The 23,288-nt window shown below is 35.2% G+C and overlaps 2 protein-coding genes across 2 annotated transcripts in view; both read right to left on the bottom strand.

The window, feature by feature from the left end:
- LOC143240718 (glycogenin-1-like) overlaps window positions 1-15,113 on the bottom strand; it is a 45,659-nt gene extending 30,546 nt beyond the window's left edge. Inside the window, exon 1 of the mRNA XM_076483644.1 lies at window positions 14,974-15,113. The gene's annotated coding sequence lies outside the window, so the exon portion shown is untranslated. The remainder of the gene's footprint in view (window positions 1-14,973) is intronic.
- A 4,140-nt stretch (window positions 15,114-19,253) lies between these two features.
- Window positions 19,254-22,696, bottom strand: LOC143240720 (progranulin-like). Its single transcript, XM_076483648.1, has 3 exons — window positions 22,597-22,696; window positions 21,184-21,238; window positions 19,254-19,591 (listed from the first exon to the last, which is right to left on the bottom strand). The coding sequence occupies exons 2-3, from the start codon at window positions 21,236-21,238 to the stop codon at window positions 19,365-19,367; spliced, it is 282 nt and encodes a 93-aa protein (XP_076339763.1). The 5' UTR covers window positions 22,597-22,696; the 3' UTR covers window positions 19,254-19,364.
- Window positions 22,697-23,288: the final 592 nt, after the last annotated feature.

Consider the following 23,288-nt stretch of genomic DNA (forward strand, 5'->3'; position numbering starts at 1 on the left):
GATATACCTTTAACATAGAACATCGATTTGCTCCCCAACTGGTAGCAGAGAGGACACGGAGGATGTTCAGTGCTCTTGAGCATTTGACCCGAAGCTGCTTTAAGTGTGGTATAAAGGTCAGCTTACGGTGAAAGATAAGCCCCAAGAACTTGGTCTCAGGGACCACTGGCAGCAAAACTTCACCGATATGAAGTTCAGGATCAGGGTGAATACCCCGTTGGCAGCAAAACTGCATGCAAACGATTTTAGAGAGAGAGAGAAAAATTAAAGCCGTTCGCCTTAGTCCACTTCAGTACACGATTGAGGGCAGTTTGTAGTTGCTGCTCAATATATCTCATGTTCGACAACTGACATGAGATGTGAAAGTCGTCGACATACAGCCCATTCGCAATAGTGAGAGGGAGTTGTTCAGTGATGGCATTTATCTTTATACTGAAAAGTGTGACACTCAAAACACAGCCCCGAGGGACTCCAAGTTCCTGTACAAAAGAACGGGAAAGTGTCGAACCCACACAAACTTGGAATCTCCTGTCCATTAAAAATTTTTTACTAAACATGGGTAAATGGCCATGTAACCCATATGTATGGAGGTCTCGCAAAATGCCATACCTCCATGTTGTGTCATAAGCCTTCTCAATGTCAAAGAATATTGATACAAGATGTTGGCGTTTGAGAAAGGCTTCTCTGATGGATGTTTCAAGTCGAATTAGGTGGTCTGTGGTGGAGTGCTGTCGTCGGAACCCACACTGGGTGGGCGAGAGGAGGTGGTTTGATTCGACGAACCAAACAAGACGATCACTAACCATCCTCTCTAAAGTCTTACAGAGACAGCTCGTCAAAGCAATTGGACGGTAGTTTGAAGGAATCTTGGGATCTTTTCCTGGCTTAGAGAAAGGTAAAATAATAGCCTGGTGCCAGGCATCAGAAAAAACATTCTCCTGCCAAGACAATTAGAAGGACATCAAGAGAAGCAGGAGATAGATGGTGCAGCATGTCATAGTGTACATCATCAGGTCCAACAGATATACTGCCAGACCGCTGAAGGGCCATTTTCAGTTCCACCAGTGTAAAGGGACAATTATAGTCAAAGAGACAGTCAGTTCGATAGGAAAGAGGTGAACGCTCTGCCCGAGTCTTGATGGCCAAGAAGCGAAAGCTTTCACCTGGAGTATCAGTGATGCTCCAGACATCAGCCACCTCCTGACCATCAGAGAGTAAGATCGAGAGGGGGGGGGCAGAATTGTAGTGCCCACTGACCTTTCGAATCCTGTCCCATATGACCTTGGAATTGGTGGCAGAAGATATGCTAGTTGTGAACTTAATCCAAGATTCCTTCTGGCTTTGACGTCTTACCCACCTAGCATGTGCACGGGCCCGTTGGAATGCAACGCGGTTTGAAAGTGTGGGATATCTACGAAAAGTATCCCAGGCCCGTTTTTGAGCTTTCCGTGCTAAGTGGCAAGCAGGATTCCACCACGGACGAGTATATCGTGGAAAACGTGTCGAGGTTTTATGAATACATTGAGCAGCTGCTTGTATAATACAGCCAGTTGCCACTGCCACACAGTCGTCTATTGATGGCTGATTCACGATGGCAGGATCAAGTTCTGCGAGAGCAGTGAAAGTGGACCAGTCTGCCTGATCCAACTTCCACCGGGGCACGCGGGTAGGGTGGCATTGACCACGGCCATTCTCTCTCAAAAGTATAGGAAAATGATCACTGCCTAGTGGATTACTGTCAACCCTCCATGAAAAATGGGAGAATAATGAAAGGGAGCAAACTGAGAGATCAATAGCGGTAAAGGACTGACTAGGTGCATGAAAATAAGTGAAAGAACCAGTATTGAAAAGAGAAAGATTGTGATCAGAGAGCATACGCTCTACAGAGCGACCCCCCCCATCAATAACAGCACTTCCCCAGAGGGGATGATGTCCATTAAAGTCCCCCAGGAGTAGAATGGGAGACAGCAACTGTTCAACGAGAGCAGCAAGGTCTGATTAATCATATGTCTCATTAGGGGACAGGTAGAGAAAACAAACAGTGATGGTATGACCCAAGGAAACACGGATGGCGACGGCCTCCAAGGGTGTGTTGAGTGACAAAGACAGGGTGGGAACATGCTGATCAACCAATAGTGCCACCCCTCCATGTACTCGTCCATCACATAGCCTGTCATTTCTGTGCAGAGAATACTGCCGAATGGTGACTGTATCAGCAGGTTTTAGAAATGTTTCTTGTAAGGAAAGACATACAGGATGGTAGGAAGCAATCAATGTTTTGATATCATCCAGATTAGAATGTAAACCTCGACAGTTCCATTGTGTTAAGGTGGCCATTTTTAATGACGGGTAGGCGAAGTGGCTGGAGAACCCTTCTGTTTACGACCACGTCTTTTTTCCTTACTGTCCTTAGTCGGAGGAGGTCTATCAACCTCCATGGATCCTGCCCTGGGTCGATTAGGCAGGTCTTTGTTATTGGAAGGGGATTCCAGTGACTGAGGATGCGAACGAATGATTGTTTTGCCTCTTGGGGTTGGAGAAAAAGATGTATTAGAAGAAATGCCTGTATTTAAAACTGAAGGATGTGGATCTTGAGATTTGTCGGAATGTATGGGAGCAACAGAGATGGGTGTGGAAGTCGATTCAACCTTTTTAACCATGGAGGTCAAAAGGCTTTTCATTTGTTTTGAAAACGATTCTCTTGGAGGCACAGAGAGATCTGTCTGCACTCCCACTGTAGTTGTGGAACGAAGTGCAGCAGCATATGTCCGAGATGTAGTGGCGGGCAGCAATTTCCGAGCCTCAGGATAACTAATGTTATGAGTCGTTTTCAAACACTGCACCTCTTTTTCCTCCAACCATTTTGGGCAAGAATGAAAGTAGGAATGGTGAGAACCATTGCAGTTGATGCAATGTGGGTCCATGTCACACTCTTAAGCATCGTGGTCCTTGCCACCACAACGAGCACATGTCAGGGAACCACGACATGATGTCTTTGAGTGGCCGAATCTCTGACATTGGAAACATTGGAGAGGGTTCGGAATGTATGGCCGTACCCTGCAAATTAGATAACCTGCCTTGATGGTGGCAGGTGCACGTGATGATGTAAATGTCAAAACGGGGGTATTTGTTGGCAGTGTAACTCCATCTTTGCGAGTGGAAATGCGCCTCACTGCAGAAACTCCTTGAGTGGAGAGACCAGCAAGAATCTCTGACTTGGGGACGTTCTTCAAATCCCTCTCAACAATAACTCCTCGTGATGAATTCAAGGTAGCATGAGGGGTAACCTCAATAGGTATATCCCCAATTGCTGTTGAATTCAAGAGGAGTTCACTGTGGTGGGTTGTGGATGTTTCAACTAATATGTCTCCAGATCGAAGCTTCTTTATTGACCCTCTAATCCCTTCTGAATAAAAAAGGGGGAAATTGCCCTAAAGGTTTTTCTGAAAGAGAATATAAGAAAATGAGGTACGTGTGTTACAGATGTTGAAGATTGCTGCTCAGAGTCTTCAAGACGTGGTCGCTTACCTATTGACTGTTTTTTCACTATTTTATTTAAATTTTTTGAAGGAGGATCCATAGGAAAAAAGAAAAATTTCGGTACCCACTGACTCCACCCACCATGGAGCCCTATGAGGGGACACACTACAATGTCAAGCAAGGACAATGCAGGAACGCCAGGGTTTCGTGAGCACTATACCCAAACACCAGCATCAGGTACAATGTCCACAACACCCGATGAGAACTTCCAACACTGGTACTTGGGTGACTCTAGCCCAAGTGGACTAGCCGATTGACCCAAGGGGGGCCACCCAAAGGCCGCCCGTCTACAGGAATTCAAGGCCAAAGTGGTGTGTTAGGGTTGGACCCCTCAACCACCAGGATCCTCTTTTCCGCTTCACGGGTCGCCACGCACGACAAACACATGGGTGGATGTTTAGATCCCAGAGAAGGTTTCCAGACAGAACAGAATCTTCCCTGAGAGGTCCCCTCACCACATACAGGAATCCACACCGAGGGAAGTATAGTTTTACGCACCATCAGTTTGCAATCAGTGATACTAAATTTTCTGAACAAACCGAAGTTCCGAGGATAATTATGAATGAATAATACTTGTATACGAGTTAATATTGTTTAAATTTGGAAATTGTTACGTGAGACTGATCCAGGTTAATTATAATTAATCATCAGCATTCAAAAATCACTTTAACGGATAAATATGTCATTTTTTTTTAAATTCACTTTACGTTGTTGTTGCTGTTTGTCGCTAGTTAATTGAGAACCCTGATTTTGGGCGATACTCTTCACAACTATTTTCGTTGGCAATACAGCAAATAACGACAACACGAAGAAAAGAGTATATTAAACAAACATGAGCCACAATTTCCAGTCTTCAATGAGGTAAAAAGAGGCAAGGGCTAAGAGTAACAGTTTACAAGAAATGAATAAGTACAAAGGGAATCCTCAGTAGCTGCGGTTGTAGTTAGATCTCAAATCGGACAAGAGATGGAGCTGTAAGCTAAAGGTTTGTACTTGATAAAAATTCAGTCATTCTTTGAGCAACTATGCCTTGGCTAGAAATGTAATTTTATTAATCAATTGATGTAAATATAACAGCAAAGTTAAAGCTCATTCGTGAAACAAAAATTGTCAAGTACCTAATATACAAAATGATGAGCTTTGTGTCCGATGAAATAACTGATGGTGTGAAAACACTAACGTGTTTTGCATATGTGAAGCAAAAGGTGTTGTGTGTTAGACTGGACAGGAAACGTAAATTTGCAAGCATTTTTGTTAGTGATATTTGTCCTAGTCGGAGAAGATACAAACAATGCGAGTTTGAGGAAGTGAAATAATGATTTTTGCATTATTTAAGGTGTTCAAGCTGATCCTAAGTGCCTTAACACCATGCAAGTATGTGACATAAGTACATCCTGCAAGGGAAGATGGGGCAGTTCGGAGGGTCTTTGTGTAAATGCAAAACAACAATATATTTTACAAGGAAGATAGTTGTTTGGAAAAGATATGTACATGAATATATATGAAGACATAATTTGTGGAACAGTACCATATATGTTTTCAAAAACATTGCTTCAAAACAAGAATGTGTGTTATAGTTGGTATTAAAATAACACAGTGAAAGGAGTAAGAAACTGTCTCCACTTTAGAATGTTTGTACTTTCTTTACTCATGGTTGTGTTAACCGTGTACTTAAAAGTATTAGGTGTTAGACATAAGAATTTGATCACTCATAAATAAAAAAAAATGCAAATCTCTGGTATAAATTCAGGATAAGCTATTTATACATTTTGGAGAAAAAGTAGAGGAGGCAAAAAGGTCTTAGTAAATAAAATTAATTTTATGTTAACCAAGAATAAGCAAACTGATCTATATAAAAATAAAATGTACAAAGAATAAATTTGAAACTTATAAAGCTACATTAAGCATCTTTCAATTAAATCCTAATGTATTCTGAAAATTGTACAGCATGTTCCAACTTAATTTTTGAAGTTGTTTCTAGTATATCCATTTTAATTTTGATATAGTAGTTATGATTGGTAACCACTTAATGCCTAGCTCATTTAAAACACCAAACTATGTAATAACGTTGGTAATTAAAATTTAAACTTTAGCGATTTAAAACATTAGACCCGTTTTCTTTGTAATGCAAAAGTGGCTGGAACTGGAGTGGTTGAAATGTTGGGCTGGGGATCTAAGGTTCCAGAGTCAGAGACGTAGGGTTGCAGAACATACTTAGTAAGAGCGAGTTGTTTCTCCAAAATATGCGGATATTAAATAAATGAAACTTAAAACGCAAGTATTCACAACTGAAAAGAAAAAATGCAAAATGAACCCTTTAGATTTCTTATAATGATGGGGTAGCTGTTCGACCACTGCAACAACCCCCTTTACAGAGGTATTTCTAAGATATTTTATTTTGTGACAGAGAATTAGATTAGGGAAAAGATCTAAAAATCAACACTTTAATGTCAGTGGGAACCATAATATAGAGAATTTAAAAATTTTAAACTATCTCAGATTGGAGATCTTGGGGAGGGGTAGATCTCTCCAAGGAAAACTGGCCCCATTCCATTCAAATGAATAAGCAACTTGTGGTGGTGGATGTTACTGACTGACTGTCCATCCTCTTATCATTAGTTCAAAATTAGGGATGGCTATATTTTAAATCTAAGGATCTCTCAATTAAATATAACTTACACACACATATAAGATGGTATTCAGAGTACAAATTCTAAATCCCTGCATAAGTGGTCTATACCATTTGTATTTGGTTTTAAAGAAGATAAAACAATCTTTACCCTGACTTACAAGCCATACCTATAATTTTATCAGTGATCTGTAGTGTATCAGTTATTTTTTATCCTATTTTACTTCTGCTTAACTTGAAAATAACCAATTTAAACAATTTCTACATTGTAAATATATTAATGTTCTATGGTTACAGTTTGGTCTATCCAATAACTCTGTCACATTTTCTGCATATCCAAAATATTTGGAGTCTTAAAAAATATTTTATTGAATAATGTATTTGAAAACAAATAACATTTACATTTAAAGTTATGCTTGATATGCACAATGTTTAAAACTAGAAATCAAAATTGTAAATATAAGAAGTGTCAATACAAACTAAAATCTAGGGGAAAATGCACACTGGGGACTCCTGAAAAATAGTGCTCTGGAAATAGTATAATGGGTGAAGCAAGTTCCCTAAATTTTTAAAAGCAAACCAATCACAATTTATTCAATTCAATGATTGACAGAGACAAACAGGATACCCTTATGCTTAATTCATGTTAAAAACTAGATAAAGTATATCGAATTAGTGGTTACAAGTGCAGAAATGGTTTGATAAAAGCACATCTGTCTGGGTAACACTCACCACAAAGTGGGATCCTGTGAAAAGGAGGTAAGGGACCCTGAAAGGTAAAGAAGAGACAAATGCAGTAATGAAAATACTTATTCCTCTGTATAATCTAGCAGAAACATTTAAGATAGCTACAAGTAGTAGTCAAACACCCTCAGATGAAGACACTGCCATATCATGCAAATAATGTTCGATAAAAGAATTGTGGGAGGTTCACACACCAACCTGCACAATGTTCTCCAGCACATAATTCAATTGGACGTCTAAGTGAAAATGTGCTGAATCTGTCTTGACAAGGCTCGCAGAATATTCCTTGTCTCTAAAAAGACCTCTTAATGTGTAATATGGAACAACCGTGTACCAATTTCATCAATGTAACTGTGGATGAATCCAGGGAAACTTAATTATTACAGTGAATAAACAGTGGTTTTTTAACATTTCTAAAGCCATTAGAGCAGGCAACAAAACCTTCAAGATCATTACTGGAAATAATAAATGATCAAAATCTGATTTCTTATAAAAGTGAAAAATAGTAATCACATAAATAGATGAAAAGGATTTATCCCCTTCTGTGGCTGACAGTATTGTAAGGAAGATGACCTGGCCTGAGGACATAGGTAGAATGATAAGGCATCCCATGGACAATTAGTGCAAATAACTCCAACTGGCAATGTCTGTGGTCTGTAGGTCAGCAGCAACAAAAAATAAACTTTCAGGTAAAGGTGATACATGGCAATTAAGGCTAAAAGGTACAAATAATGTTGAGAAAGAGCATGTAATGTAACCTTAATAAGTCAATTAAGTAACTGGAATGGTCATTTGGGACAAAAGACTCAAAGCAACTTGAGGAAGCCAGAGAGTAATGGGGACTCAAAGAAATTTTTTTTCAAGTAGTAAATGGTAGTTAATAAAACTGCCTTATATAAGGCAACTGTGGAAGATGCAAAACCCGTGCCAGAGAGCAAGGTCAAAAACAAGTTATGGTTTGCAATTGTGACTGAAGTGGGTTCAATCTCCTCTCAATACACCATTGTCAATGTGTGCCATTTCTGTTGATAAATGTCCATTATGAGATTAAGGAAAGACAGACAGATACATGTTAACTTTTAAATTTAAACCCTGACACTATGTTTTGAAAGACTGCACAACATTCAAGTCTGAAGCTTAAGCTTCTGGATAGGTAGGTTTATCATGTGAAATTATGGCTGCCTCCACAGAGAAGGTTAAAAACAAAGTAGGAGAGGTGGGCATTACTGAAGGTACTGCAGAAGCAGAAACAAGTAGTATCAACAGGACCCATTAATGGATTGGAATACATCATAGTAACATGTGTTACATATGACTTGGAAGGAAGTCCTAGAGTTGTTATCCTGTCCAATCCTGATGGAATGCATTCATTGCTTGAAGATGAGGTACTGGAGACCAAATTGCCAGTAGTTAGGTGTTTCAATGAGTGGCCTACCCAGCAGTTATCAGTGTTTCAAAATGAGAGTCAATCCAACAGAAAACCTTACAATACAGTATTTGCTCTGTTGGGAGAATTTATTTGTATAGAAACAATTGATCTACTAGTGCAGTCATTACCTGTGGAATATGTCATAGTAGAAGTGTGTATGGTAGGAGTGGTCCTGAAAAAGGAGATCCAAGGTTTGAAAATAAGAATCCCTGGATCAAGTGTTACAATGATGGAAAATGCAAGACACCACCATGGAACCGTTGGAGTGAAGCCTGACAATGTTCCTCATAGTAAGCTCAGATCATGAAGAATCACCATTTGCAGAGCAAGAAAGACTAAAATGCTGCATACAAAAGCCTCATTACCCACATGTAGACCATGGAATTCCTGACTGTTAAGATATGCACCCCAACCCCAAAGTGATGTATTCATGGAGAGATGAATCTCTGGACAAGATAACAGCAGAGGATCTTATATTTTAGTACCATCTTGAATTAACAATCCCTTGAGATTGAAGAATGATCTTGAATAAAAGTTTATGATCCTTTGGTTGCATAAATACCATTAAATGGGTATCTTGTGCACTTGTCACAAAAGCAAGAGGAATTCAACTGATGCTCACACTTCCAAAAGAAAAAGAACCTTCTGTGCAGTGGGAGAAGGAGAGAGAGGAGTAAAATTCAGGTATCCTGTTCCATAGCATGGAGAAAGATAAGTGTTGGCTGAGCTCAAGTGAGGCATGTGATAAAACAAAATACTCTGATTCATGACATGTGGAGTTGGAGCAAAAATGCATGTGTCAGCTCTGAGAATGAAGTCTACCTTGGTTGTTTCTAAAAGTAAAGTCCAGGTGTGATGTTTTGACAATTGAGAAAATGATACCAGTAGTAACCAATCACTTGCTAAATGGTGTGTGCCTAGGACCAGAGAATGAAGGTGGCAAGAAAGTGCTCATATGATTCAGCAGAATACATACAGTGCTGATACTGGTCCAAAGGTAAAAATCCTTAACTTCGGTTCCTGACCTTTATGCACAAAAAACGTCGAGGTGGGATGTCACCACTATGACAAAGTGAAGATAAGAGCTGATTACACTGAACTTAGACATTCACAATCTTAATAAAAATGCCAACTCAGATTGTGGAATGAGTTGCTTGTGAACCTATGAAATTCTAGGCATTGATATAGACAAGAAAGAACAACAACTGGACAGCAATCTGTTTTCTTAGGTCTAACATACAACAGGAATAAAACTCCAAAAGAACTAGCATGACTCTGTAACTATACCCTCAAACCAACCAAACTCTCACAGCCACAGAAGTATGTTCTAAAATTTGGGGATCTGCAGAAGATGGAAATTCTATTGGCTGAGTGGATAATGGAGGTGAAGATGTGAACTGAATGACTAATCCTGACTCAAGGACCTGTAATGCTAATGAATTTGAGGTTAAGGGTACCAAATGTCCAGAAATTCTCAGAATTAAGCATTCACAGATCTTGAATGGATACAATAATCACTGACGCCACTGAAGGCATTCTGAATGAGCAGCAAAACCCTTGTATAAAAACAGAATCTACTCTGAGTACCAATGTACTAAGAGGCTGATGTTAGGAATGAAGGCCGTCAAATAGAAACAGATCTATAAACTTTTGTGGAAGCCAAGGAAAGTCAAGATACCATCACGAACAGGGATGAATGTAGAAGCCAATAATCAAACTAATATGCATGCTAACAATGGTTCTAGCTTATCTTCAATGAAAGTGGTAATCATGAGAGTCTTCCAACAAAAATTAGTGTTAGAAATACAAAATGTTAGGTATTAAAGTTGTAAGTTCATAGAGTTACAGCTGTCCCACCAGGAGACATTGATCTATTTAGGTTAACTACAAACTCCACCTCAGAACACCTAACTTCAAGGTACAGATGTATAATTTGAGAGTTAAAATATGCATCAGCTTGGCAGTGACAGGCCAAATTACATAATTTACCATAGCGTACAAGGTATAGTTGTCCTGTTACATAACGGAGTAATAAACCACCCAGCATGAACCACAAGGTTTGTGGATAGAGAGAAAATTAAGTATGCACTCCCACACCTTACAGCCATCAAGTTAGGTACAGACTCAAAAGCAACTGGGGAAAGATATAAAACTTGGCAGACCTGCTAAGGAAAACAAATCATAGGCAGGTTATGCAGAAGTGGCTAAATTTTTTATTTACTTTAAAGATTGTGCTGATAATCATTATTTGGAACAATATTTTTGCAGGTTTGTTTGGTTAGAGCAAACAATGATGGGCTATCTATTATGTCCAAATGAGGAATCAAATCCCAAATTTGTGTTATGAGTCCATAAATTACCACTATCCCACAGGTGAATTAAGAACTCAACAGAATATGCGAATATGCAGAAAAAGTAAATCAAAATTCTCTCCAGGACATTCAGGATCATCCTCAATTTTAGCTTCAAGAGTCCCTTCAAGTAATACCATCAAACCAAACATATGTCTCCATCTCATTACAAATAATATCACTGAGAGTCTCAATCATATACACACACACACCCTACTATCTTTACTTTCCCTCTTTCTGCATAGACTCACCACTGTTTTCTTTCCTTTAAGCTGACAAAAAATTGCACCACCAATTCTTAAAGCATTCAGGAAATCAATCACATCCTTCCCGTTAATGAGTAAGTTAAAATATTAATTTTTACTATTTTTTCTCATTAGGCAAAGAGGATACTTTTAAAATACTTTAACAAAAAAGTGATATATGTGCCAAAAACATTTTAAAACTGCTGATCTGGATCACTTTAGTTCTTGTATTATCATAAGAGTTTGTATGTACAACAATTTAATGACAATTTTGACAGTAAAATACATCTTGTGAATGCTTATGATGGTTGTCACTGAAGTGGCATAACAGCAGATGTTATGCATTGCTGTATTACACTAGGTTTATTTTTTGTGAAATATCAAAACAAAATGTTCGCTAGTAGAACAAGCAGAATAAGCAACTGAAAGCAGTCTATATTATACACATTGGTGAAACAACATGAAGATTATTACTGATAAACTGTATCCTTTTTTAACATTTTAAAATAATGCAAGTATTTAGTATTTGGTTCTTTCAATAATTTAATAACTTTACTACTTATTAATTTTTTACATATATTTTTCATAAAACACTCAAAAATGGTCAATGTGTAATGATTATATCTAATTTTTTAATTTTGTTTCTTTATAAAATAAATTAATGTATTCTTCTTTTTAATACTATTGGTTTACTAATATTCAATCATAACAGTTTGCAATATTATCTGCAGTTATATTTTGTTTTTAAACCTAATGAAATATTTTAATCATTTTACTTATTCTCTGTGTAAAAATGGCTCATTTGGGTTGAGAAAACTTTTTATGTACAGGAGCAAACAATGTTTCGACCTTCTTCAATGACCAAAGAAGGTTGAAACGTTGTTTGTTCCTCTATATAAAAATTTCTCTCAACCCAAACGAGCTGTTTTTACACAGATATTTTTTCTACAAGTGGGTTTTCTTGACATCACTAATCATTATAACTTATTGTTTTTTCAGATAATTCTAATCTTGTCTGTTATTTTTGTTTATAAGCATTCATGTGTTTGAGAATGCTAATATAAACTTGGAAATAATTTTTCATATTCAACCCTTTTTGACATTAACTTAACATCTACTATGCATCATGACTTAACTATTTTTTATCTTTAAACTGTATTCAATGCTAATATAAAAGTTTGATAATGAAAATTACATTTTTTTTTCCATATAGAACAACAGGTTTTTACAGTATGTTAATACAGATTAAGTACACATCCTTGATCAATAAGAGCAATCAATGATTGCATAATGATTTTTGTTTGTTTTTCAATTTCACACAAAGCTACTCGAGGGCTATCTGTGCTAGCCGTCCCTAATTTAGCAGTGCAAGACTAGAGGGAAGGCAGCTAGTCATCACCACCCACTGCCAACTCTTGCACTACTCTTTTACCAATGAATAGTGGGATTGACCGTCACATTATAATGCCCCCACGGCTGAAAGGGCAAGCATGTTTGGTGCAACAGGGATGCGAACCTGCAACCCTCAGATTACGAGTCGAATGCCTTAACGTGCTTGACCATGCCGGGCTCGATTGCATAATGATGTTTTGCCACTCCTTTTTGAAACTTCTTACATTTATATTGGATAATGTCAAATTTCACTTCTGAAAACTCCCAAAATCCTTCTGATACCAGAATGATGAACAATCTGGACCATTTACAATTGCTTTCAAACGAACAATGTTCATTTTACTGTGACTCTCATTATTCAATTCATGCAGATTTAAAAAATGGCTTTATTTTGAAGATAAAGTTTTTCTTTGTAGTTTGATGATGAGTCTCAATCTTACTGTGACCATGAAATTTGGTACAAATCCAATCACAACTTAAAGTTATTAAATCAAAACTGTGAAAACACTCTATCTCCTATTAAAAAAAACATGTTTGAAAATAATCCAGATATAGATCAAATTTAGGAAGAAATGTCCCATACTGATTTCTCATCATGTGTAAAATTTGTGTTCATTGGTTTATCACTTACAGATGCAGCAAAACAGACACTCTCATATGGACTCCCATGCAGGGGTGAAGATAGCAATATTTTTTAAAAATGATACAAATATGTGCTTTTGTTATTACTTCATTTTTATATGCAAAATAGTGCCATTAACCTATATAAACTTGATTCTAGAGAGAAAAGTATCCATCTTTCACTAGCAGTGAAACTCAATAGAAACCTTTCTTATCAGGCTAAACAATTAGCTAAACTGATACACTATTTTACTATATACACACTATGGAATTAGCATATAGAAACATGGAGCTATTACTAGTGTTAGAAGTCAGTTATAATATCTAATATTATTTCAATGATGATTACTCACTGCTATTATTATTATTACTGAATTAGGATTAAATAATCATGTTAAGCTATCATTTTTTAAAAGATAAAATGAGTGATTAGAATAATTAAAAAACAATAGTTAAATATTATTTAAGCACTTGCTTTTTTAAAAGAAAACATTGATAGTAAGGTTCAGACAGATCCTAGTATTAATGAAACTATAGTTTATATTACACTTATTCAAATTAAAATAAGTCTGAAATTACTAGAATCAAAATGAGTTCCTAGATTTCACAGAAAATAGAAGCTAAAAACCTTGTTATATATACATACACACAAGATTCTGCTTTTCTGCACTTCTAAAAGTTAGAAATGCCCTAACATAAAACAAAACTTAGGTAATCAACTCTATCAGAAATGATTTATGCCTAGGATGGACACAGCAGTAAAAAACCCATAAAAAGCCTTAAATCTGTTATTTTCATGAAAATGATAGCAAAAGTGTTTCACTAAAAAGTAAATGCAAACTGTAACCAGCAATTCAAAGCTTTGGTTGATTTAAATAGTAAATTTTGTTTAAATCTATGGCTCTATAAATTGCAATTAGGCAAGCTGCATTTAATTTTGTAAGGTTTATTGTTAAAATAATAAACTTGAGGGTCACAAGCTGTCTGCACCAAGTCAACATTTTTTTTTTTTTGTCTATGAAGTGTCTGAAAGGTGCACAGGTCACCTATGTTACGAAGTATGACAAAGTAGTTTTTTCATGAGAGATGATGGGAGTCATCATAACCAAAGAACAAATGTGGGGGTCATCTGGCAACTGGGTAACACTGACCTAGAGCAATTAAAACTTTAACTGGTTAAATCTCTGTACTATTAGTTGTAGTTTATGTTTTTATGGGCTGTTCCTAAAAATTGTATACAAAATGTTGAGTGTTCAACTTAAGAAAAATAGCAAACTCTGTGTTATAAAGCTATTTTATTACTAGTATTAATATCTTGTAAATTGTATGCACTAATATCTGCTAAAAAATTAAATAAAGCTAATATGTTTTAAAACACATGCTAAAACTTTCAGCTTCAAATATATTTTTGAAATGCTTTTTTGTTCATATTTTTGAGTAAATAAATGAACTACTGAAATGTATCCAACTTTAAATTCAATTTCATTTCTTTTATTACTATTATTATTGATACTAACAATGACAGTCTGTTGCTTAATTAATAGTATTAACTTAATAATTAAACGTAACACTAACTAATATAATTTTTGTTGTTGTAACTGCAAGAAAGAGTAGGCATAATTTTGTACTAAATATTTGAGTTCAGGCTGATTTACGGCTTTCCATTGTTAATATTTCACGGTGGTGCAGTGTTATCTAAACATTGTAAAACAGTAATATAAATTCTACACAATATCACCTTCACTACAATATACAACGTTACTACTCAAAATTCCCTCATGAACCCTGTACGACGAATTTTTAGCGCTCTCTTATGGTAAAACATTTCTCATATTCGTCAGCTCCTAAATATTTTCATATGATTATTTTATTGTCAACCGCGTAATATATTTTACTTCTTTCAGATTCACTTCCATTAACCAATAAGTATATATTTTCTTTCCTTTTTTTTTTTTTAAGCTATTAGTTGTAATTCATCTTGTTTCAAATTCGTCATTATAGACTTTTGTTCCTGATACTTACAAATATAATTATAGGATATAACTAGGCGATGTACCCCTCAAAATAATGGGTTGGAGTTTTGTATCCCAGCCTTCCCGTCAACGAACTTTGTTCACCAATTTTTCCTTTTCATTATAAAATGTAAATAATCACACTTTGAGATAAAAACAGTTTTCAGGTACTGTGTGTATGTATGTATGTATATATATATATATATATATATATAAGTGTTTCTTTTTTTTCTTTTTTCTTTCTTTTTTTTACCAGAAGTGAAACTGAAAAGAGGAGCTGTGACGTACGCTCAAAACGCTACAGAAATTTTCATTATATTTTCAAAAATCAATATGAATGATTTATTAAACTATTGTTTGTTTTTTGGAATTTCGCACAAAGCTACTCGAGGGCTATCTGTGCTAGCCGTCCCTAATTTAGCAGTGTAAGACTAGAGGGAAGGCAGCTAGTCATCACCACCCACCGCCAACTCTTGGGCTACTCTTTTACCAACGAATAGTGGGATTGACCGTCACATTATACACCCCCACGGCTGGGAGGGCGAGCATGTTTAGCGCGACGGGGGCGCGAACCCGCGACCCTCGGATTACGAGTCGCAGGCCCTACGCGCTAGGCCATGCCGGGCCATTTATTAAACTAAAATTAAAAATAATTCATACTGTGACGGTTATACACAATACACAAAATGAGAAGTTACAGTGGTATTACGTCAAGGTTCATGATTTTTATGTAAATTTATGAAAAGCGTATTGAAGTCTTATTTATTATTACTTTTTAATTTTTATTTTATTTTCCACATCAGAACTATATCAACAATGTTTACGTGTTATATCTAATGTTAAAAAGCGTCATAAAAGAAACTGAAAATGTTTTCAGCATTTCAGTTACTGATGCATGAAACAATATTTTGATGAAATGTTCTTAGCATTCCTATTTTTCAATATACAAAGACCTGTATATTAATCTTTCCATTTATACCACTTTAATTCTTACAAGTGTATTTTAAATAGTGAAAATTAAAATAAAAAGAAAATTTGTTTTTCAAATGAATGTCTCTTTGAAATTAAACAAATTTTCTTTAAGGACTTTTATGAATATTGAATAGTTATCTTAGAAGCCCGGCATGGCCAGCTGGTTAAGGCACTCGAGTCGTAATCTGAGGGTCGCGGGTTCAAATCTTCGTCATATAAAGTGTACTCGCCCTTTCAGCTGTGGAGGTGTTATAATGTGATGGTCAATCCTACTATTCGTTGGTAAAAGAGTAGCCCAAGAGGTAGCGGTGGGTGGTGATGACTAGCTGCTTTTCCTCTAGTCTTACACTGCTAAATTAAGGATGGCTAGCTCAGATATTGCTGCTGTAGTCTTGCACGAAATTCTAAAACCAAACAAACTTTACGAACAGATTTTTTAATACCAATTTGACTTTAATTATAGACATTTCTCCGCTTTATCGTAAAAAGGCAAAACAATTTAAAATTTAGTAAAGTTCCATTTAATTTCACTTTAAAATCCGAAATATTCCTGCAAAAAAATAAGCCTACTTTTCGATTGAAATATTTCAATTGTTACACTGGATAGAGGAGATTAGCAAATGTTTCCAATAAAAAAAAAGACGAATAATATCAGTCTTAAAGGTCAGGAAAATGTTAAACACTTTTCATACGGAGTATTTATTAATTATTGTACTTCCTGCCAATGATGATTCATACATGTCGCTCAAATTTCCTTTCAGAGGTCTGAAAGGTGCCATTTCTAGGTGACAATGTCCCTGTTCTGTTTACTAAAATTTATGCCTGATGTTGAATACAGCAAATTTGGAATAAGGAAGTAAAAAAAAAAAAAAACTACTTAATTTTTCTTCAAGGCTAAGTTTTAAAATCTATATACATGTTCAAAACAGAATGAAAAATGACTGTTTTCTTTCTATATTTTTAACTCTTTGTTTTTACAAAAAAAAACGGAGTTGCCTTCTAGGCGTAAGTTGCACGATACTATTATTAATAGTTTAAGGAAAAGACAGTTAATTCAAAACACCCACCGATAATTCTTAGACTACCCTAATCGAATGGGATTTGACTTTCGTTTCAATAACGCATTCGTGGCCCCAAAGTGAAAAATGAATTTTTGTGGCAACGATATGTGAAACTTGAATCCTCGGCTATTTCCTGTTCGTGTTAAAATGGAAATAATGGGTTAGCAATGTGTACCACTTTTAATAATTCAATAAGTGTGACGCACTGTTTTTAGTTTCCCACTTTCGAAGCTTCCCATTTTAGAAAAATGTGCAAGTAAAGACAAGTTTAACTTTACAGCTCAGTGGCATAACGAAAAAACTGTGAACATTAGAATACGAATGTGACAATGTGCAAGATAGCAGCAATAAACGGTTAAGCTCATTATTTTCTGGTTTACTGATATTTTTAATTAAGCTATTTCAAAAGAAGTATTGTGTATGTTTATGTATTTACTACATTTGTTTAGTACATGTTTTCCTTCTTATTTTGCAGAGTGAAAACATGAATGAAGCAGTAAAATGTGGTCGTTATTTGATACTGAGGAAAATATAGAAACATCCCAAGTAATATACTAACTGAAAAGAGACAGTCCTTCTCTTAGGACTGCCACAGACTGGTATCAAAGTGTCAAAGAGGAATATCTTCAATTTCTGCAAAGTCCAAGAGAAATGACTCTGATGATAGTTAGAGAACAATACGATATAATTTGTAGGGTTTTCTAAGGTTCGTCAATTCTCCAGAACTTTGAACATATCCTCTTTTGCAAAGTGCTTTGTGGCACACACAGAGATATGTGTGACAAAAATAAATTAGGCTGAGTGATAATAAAAAAGTCATTATACGACAACTAGAGAAAGAGCTAACAAAAATCTACAAAAGTACTCGTTCAGCTTCTATTATTCTATGGAAAAATCTAGCTCAAGGAGCACGTTACTTCTGTAGTTAGATTTTTCTCTAACACAAGTTTGCACCTTCGGTTCAGATTAAAGTATTCGTTCGATGGCTCTTCAGTTGGAAAACACCAAGTTAAGTGCTGGTGATCAACTAGCTGTTTAATTCAAAGTATCACAAAAAATGTATTCCTACACTTTATAACCATGCAAAAAATAAGGCTAAAATAAGAGAGTCGTTTTAACCAGTTAATAAAACGATGACTCATTGTATCGTTCTTGGTCAATTGATTTTTTATATAAAAGACATTTAATTACATAATTCAAATAAATCTATCTTCAAAGCTACAGACTTACTAAACGACAATTAAACAAAGCTTGAAAATTGGGTATAAAAAACACAAAGACTTGACACAATCATACTGAAGAACACACTTTTGGTCCCTACCTCAGGTGTCAGATGCCAAAGTAAAGAAAAAGAAGTATTCCTCGCAATTGGCAACGAGACAGAACATATACTTTAGGAAGCTTTTCAAAAAGACAATGATAGTGGTGCAATGTGTGTAGCATGTTTCACGGTTAGTTCTAGCGTTAGCTAATACGACGTATGAAGGAAAAATCATCAAATAACAATCACTCAAACCAAGAACATCAGGAAGTATTTTTGTAGCTTAATTGCTGAAGTCTAACAGTTGAATGCACGAACGGCAAGAAATGACTTCTGTAAAGCATAACACAAACCACGAAAAACCGTACTATACACAGGAGTAAAATAAATCCAGAAACACCGTTGTCAACGTACACTAGAGCAGAAAGAAAGAGTTGGTAGGCAGCCTTTATGAACAACAGCAGACGAGTGTAAGGTTTTAATGAAACATGGATTTAGGTAAGATAATTTTCTACAGCTTGGCATTATATCAGAAGACGACCGTCTTAAGAACCTTTTCAAATATTCCAAGTGTCTTTCTTATTGCTATATAAGAGTGAAGCGTTTGTACAAAAATTTGAACAGAAAATTTGTTTTTATTTAAATTATGAACTATGTGTGTGTTTTCTTTTTCACAAAGCCACATTGAGAGGAATCGAACTGCTGATTGTAGCGTTGTAAATCCGAAGACTTGCCGCTGTACTAGCGGGGGACAATTATGAAGTGAAACGTTGCTCCTATTATTTAAGTTACTTTTCGATTTATTTATTAAAACTTGTAGTTCTCCAATCAAGTTTCTTATTTTGAACCAAAAATTTTAAAATGTTCTTAAGTTCATTTCCACATTTGTTGTACCACTAGCATCCATATTTATGTTAAAATATGCTTCCAAGCTTTTAAAGACAGTTTTTCGAAGGTAATTAGTGGAGAAGAATGAAAACAAAATATTGTGCAACACAGGTTTTTAATACGTTTTTAATTATGTATTCATAATATTACAATAAAACAAAATTGTTTGTTGTCTTGATGATGTGAATCAATATTGCACACACCTGGCATAGAATTATTTTATTGAATAGCAGGGCTAATCCTCACACGAGAAAACAGGGCTTCGTAAGATTGAGGACGACAAGATTGATTAGGATAGTCACACACGAAGCCACTCAAACAGCAGAATGTTTCGTCACCACAGCAAACAGCATTTTCTGCTTGACAGCATGTGAAAGCCACTTCTGTGTGAGGGCAGCACGTAGTCCTATCTGGACAGTAGTATCCTCTTCCACAAAATACATCTCCTATTGAATAAGAAGTTGACAAAGTTTAATTATGTTCAAAAATAAAAACAAGGGTAACTGTTCAAAGAGAAAATACGAGTCTTTTAGTCGACAAAAGCTATAAATAAAAGTACACATTGCAGTAAGTTGCGTGTGAAGCTGAAATGTAACCCAGAAAAGGGTTATTAATAATAAGAAAGCGTAACAAAAACATAGAAAACAGAATTAGAAATAGTTCTATGAAAAATTAAGTTAGAATATTTCTCCAATGTACAGAAATATTTTATTTACTCATATATAGCTACTTTTCTATGTTTGTGTTCACCTGTGTACCTATGTAAAATTAAAGTATTGACCAACATTATCAAAACAGCTGCCATTTGTAAGTTCACCCTATACACATACTCTAGTTCAATAAAATAATCATTTTCCGAGAGGATTAAATCTGCAATTCAACAGGTTGAAGACGGTAATATGGGAATAAAGCCTGACTTTCGATATGCGCGTGGTCAAATATAATACTGCTAAATCATAGATTTTGTGTTAGTGAAGATACTTTCTATTGGAAACACCTATTTATTTGTGATATATATAAAACTTGTTTTAGTTAACGAGATACTTTGAAAGACTGGTCGTGAAATCTAATTATATCAAGATGAACATCCGTACACTAAGTAGAATTCGGTATTATGTTTGTTTTGAATTTCGCGCAAAGATTCTCGAGGGCTATCTGCGCTAGCCGTCCCTAATTTAGCAGTGTGAGACTAGAGGGAAGGCAGCTAGTCATCACCACCCACCGCAAACTCTTGGGCTACTCTTTTACCAACGAATAGTGGGATTGACCGTCATTTTATAATGCCCCCATGGCCGAAAGGGCGAGCATGTTTGGTGCGACGGAGATTTGAACTCACGACCCTCAGATTACGAGTCGCATGCCTTAACCCACCTGGCTATGCCGAACCTCGGTGTTATGAGGGAATAGACTAAATTGATTTAAGTTATAAACCCCGAAAGGAGAGTTTAGTAAAGAGGGTTTAAAAATGAAGGAGCAAATGTATTTGACAAAATGCTGATAATTTTGTCGCCAGTGAGCAGATATGTGAAGTTAAAAAGAAATTGCAGAAGGTTGTAGTGATAAGTATGTGCATGTATATATACATACAAACGTATTTTAGTGAAATTAAATAATTTTTATCTAAATAAAATTACATGAATAAACAAAATCATGAGGAAGGATTACATTAAAAACAGCAAATCCCAACCTTTGATTAATTATATTATAACCATAAAATAATATTCAAGCCATAATCCAAAACACATTAACATGAATTTTTTTTTAAAGTTAAAAAAATTAAATACGTTGCACATGAAAAAAATGATCCTAGGGTACAAGCTACAACGTGGGATTTTAAAATGTATCTTACGTTTTGGAGGTGACTGAGGAAATAGGACCTATATTATTCCCATTCATGGCTACAATAATAAAAAATAGAGCTATTGTTCATAAAATATCTTTTAATTGTAACATTCAAAAAGTTTATTGTTACGTAGTTTCTCTAAGAAAGTGCGAACAACTTTAATATTGAAACAACTGAACAAGTGGTAGTACTTACCGTAGGTGATAGTTGCCAGAAAAAGAAGGCACAAAGCAGTAATAGTTACCTTCATCTGTCAGGAAATGTCAAAAAAAAAATAATTAGAGGGCATTATGGGCACAAGGCAGTAATATTTATCTTTATATGTTAGGAAATGAACAAAAAATATTAGAGAGCACTATGAGCATAGGGCATTAATAGTTACCTTTATGTGTTAGGAAACGAAAATAAATTAAAGTGCACTGGTGGGTGTCACTTGTGTACATTTTGTAGTATATAACGATTTATTCTGAAACACAAAAGTTTCAGTTGTAATTAGACAGTTGAAACGTACACGACATTTAAACACAACTGTTGAAGGAAATATTCTTGATTTCATATTCCATTTTTTTGAATTTTTAATATAACATCTCTTAAACTTAATCTGGAGAATGATAATCAATATTAATGGTTTTAATACTGCTAAACGGTCTAGAAGTGAGAAAAAATTGAGATTAATTACATTGAAATGAATAAAAATGTCGTGCATATCCATCAAATAGCAGCAACAGGTTGGTTGTTTAGAATTATCCATAAATCTGCACAATAGATTATCTGTACTCTACCCACTACTGTATCGAAACCCGATTTCTAGTGGTATGAGTCTGCAGACACACCGTTGGGGGCTACAGAAACACTTTTCTTGGGTGTATTAGCACTAAAAAGTATTATTTAAGTCTTGTAAAGTTGAGTTTTAAATCACAACTTGAACGGAAATGTTTACTAGAACGCGACTTTTAAGGTTCATTTTAATTTGGTAGAAATTGTTTACAACTGAACCTTCAGTGAAAAGTCAAGTTTAAATAAGAATAATGATAAACTCACTTAATGGTTTCTTTATACGAATTAAAAAGGTGAGGAAAAGCTATTCTGTAAAGTTCATTTAGATCCCAAATGTATCTTGTGGTTTTATTTCAATTTGTTAATTTGCCCGTACGGGTTGAATGACCAAGTGGGTGGATTAATGAAACATTTGTAATGTAAAACAAACTAAACTGATATGGAATGCAGTAACATAAATCAACTTTGCGCTAATTACCAGTGTCTTATTAGTCGATAAACTATTATGTGAAAATCTGTCTAGTAACATGAACTGAAATTATTTCTCTCTATATACCCATTGAATTAAATATGAAGCAAATAAGCCTTTTTTATATGGAAACATTAAGTCACTAACTCTTAAGTACAATGTAAGACACTATTAACAATGAAATGAGTTTTCATCTATTATTACTGAATTACAAAGTCCAGACGTTCAAAGCTCATTTATGCAAATAAATTAAGGTAGCCAACCAATTATGTATTTTTTTCATAAAATTAAAATAAGTATAATATAAAAAACAAAGATGTAATTGCAGAACTAAACATAATAACTTTGCTTTACTACCTTACCTTGAGCTCATAAAATTTTCTTTCCTTTGTGTCTTAAAGCAATGGATTCACATCGCTTGGAAAGAAGGCACCCCTTTTATCCTGTAAAAGCAGGTGAGAATTTAATTTTGTTTCTCACGTGCTCAATTCTTTGGTATCATTCAGGTTATAAACTCATGATATCGTATCTTAAGCAATGCTCTAGTTCTAATCTTTTTAAGTTTTAGTATGTAGTCATATTTCTAACTCATATTTCGTCGTGCTATTCACAAACTGTAAAAGAGAAATCAGAAAAGTGCTGCTACTTTTTGCCAGCATTTAAGAACCTGGTTTATGTAAGAAAATAAACTAAGCCTCTAATTCACTCTGTTTGGATCAACAATGAACCAAATTATCTCGTTCATAAAATTAGTATGAGAATAAATGAAATAAAAGTAAATTAAAAAACACACACATAAAAGAACGCTTCGGATAAACACCGTGCTTCAAATGTATTTAAATAAAGGTTTCCTTTAAAATTGCCATCTAGTAAAGTTATTTTTGTTAATTGATGTTCGTTTGTTTCATTCCTAATACAGTCAATTTTTTTTTAAATTTTGAACATTACTATTATAATATACATCTGTTAGAGATTTTAACCTAATTAAAGAGACAACGGATATTTTATGTTTGGACTTCATTTAAACTTCAGAACTTGTTCGTAGGCATATTGC

Source organism: Tachypleus tridentatus, chromosome 13 (genome assembly GCF_004210375.1).
Source record: "Tachypleus tridentatus isolate NWPU-2018 chromosome 13, ASM421037v1, whole genome shotgun sequence".
Lineage (NCBI taxonomy): Eukaryota > Metazoa > Arthropoda > Merostomata > Xiphosura > Limulidae > Tachypleus > Tachypleus tridentatus.

Bases quoted from the DNA above. Each gene is read 5' to 3' on its own strand.
- LOC143240720 (XM_076483648.1), bottom strand. From the start codon at position 21,238: ATGAAGGTAACTATTACTGCTTTGTGCCTTCTTTTTCTGGCAACTATC. The intron at 19,592-21,183 runs GTAAGTACTACC...CTTATTCAATAG, and splicing joins TCTGGCAACTATCACCTACG to GAGATGTATTTTGTGGAAGA.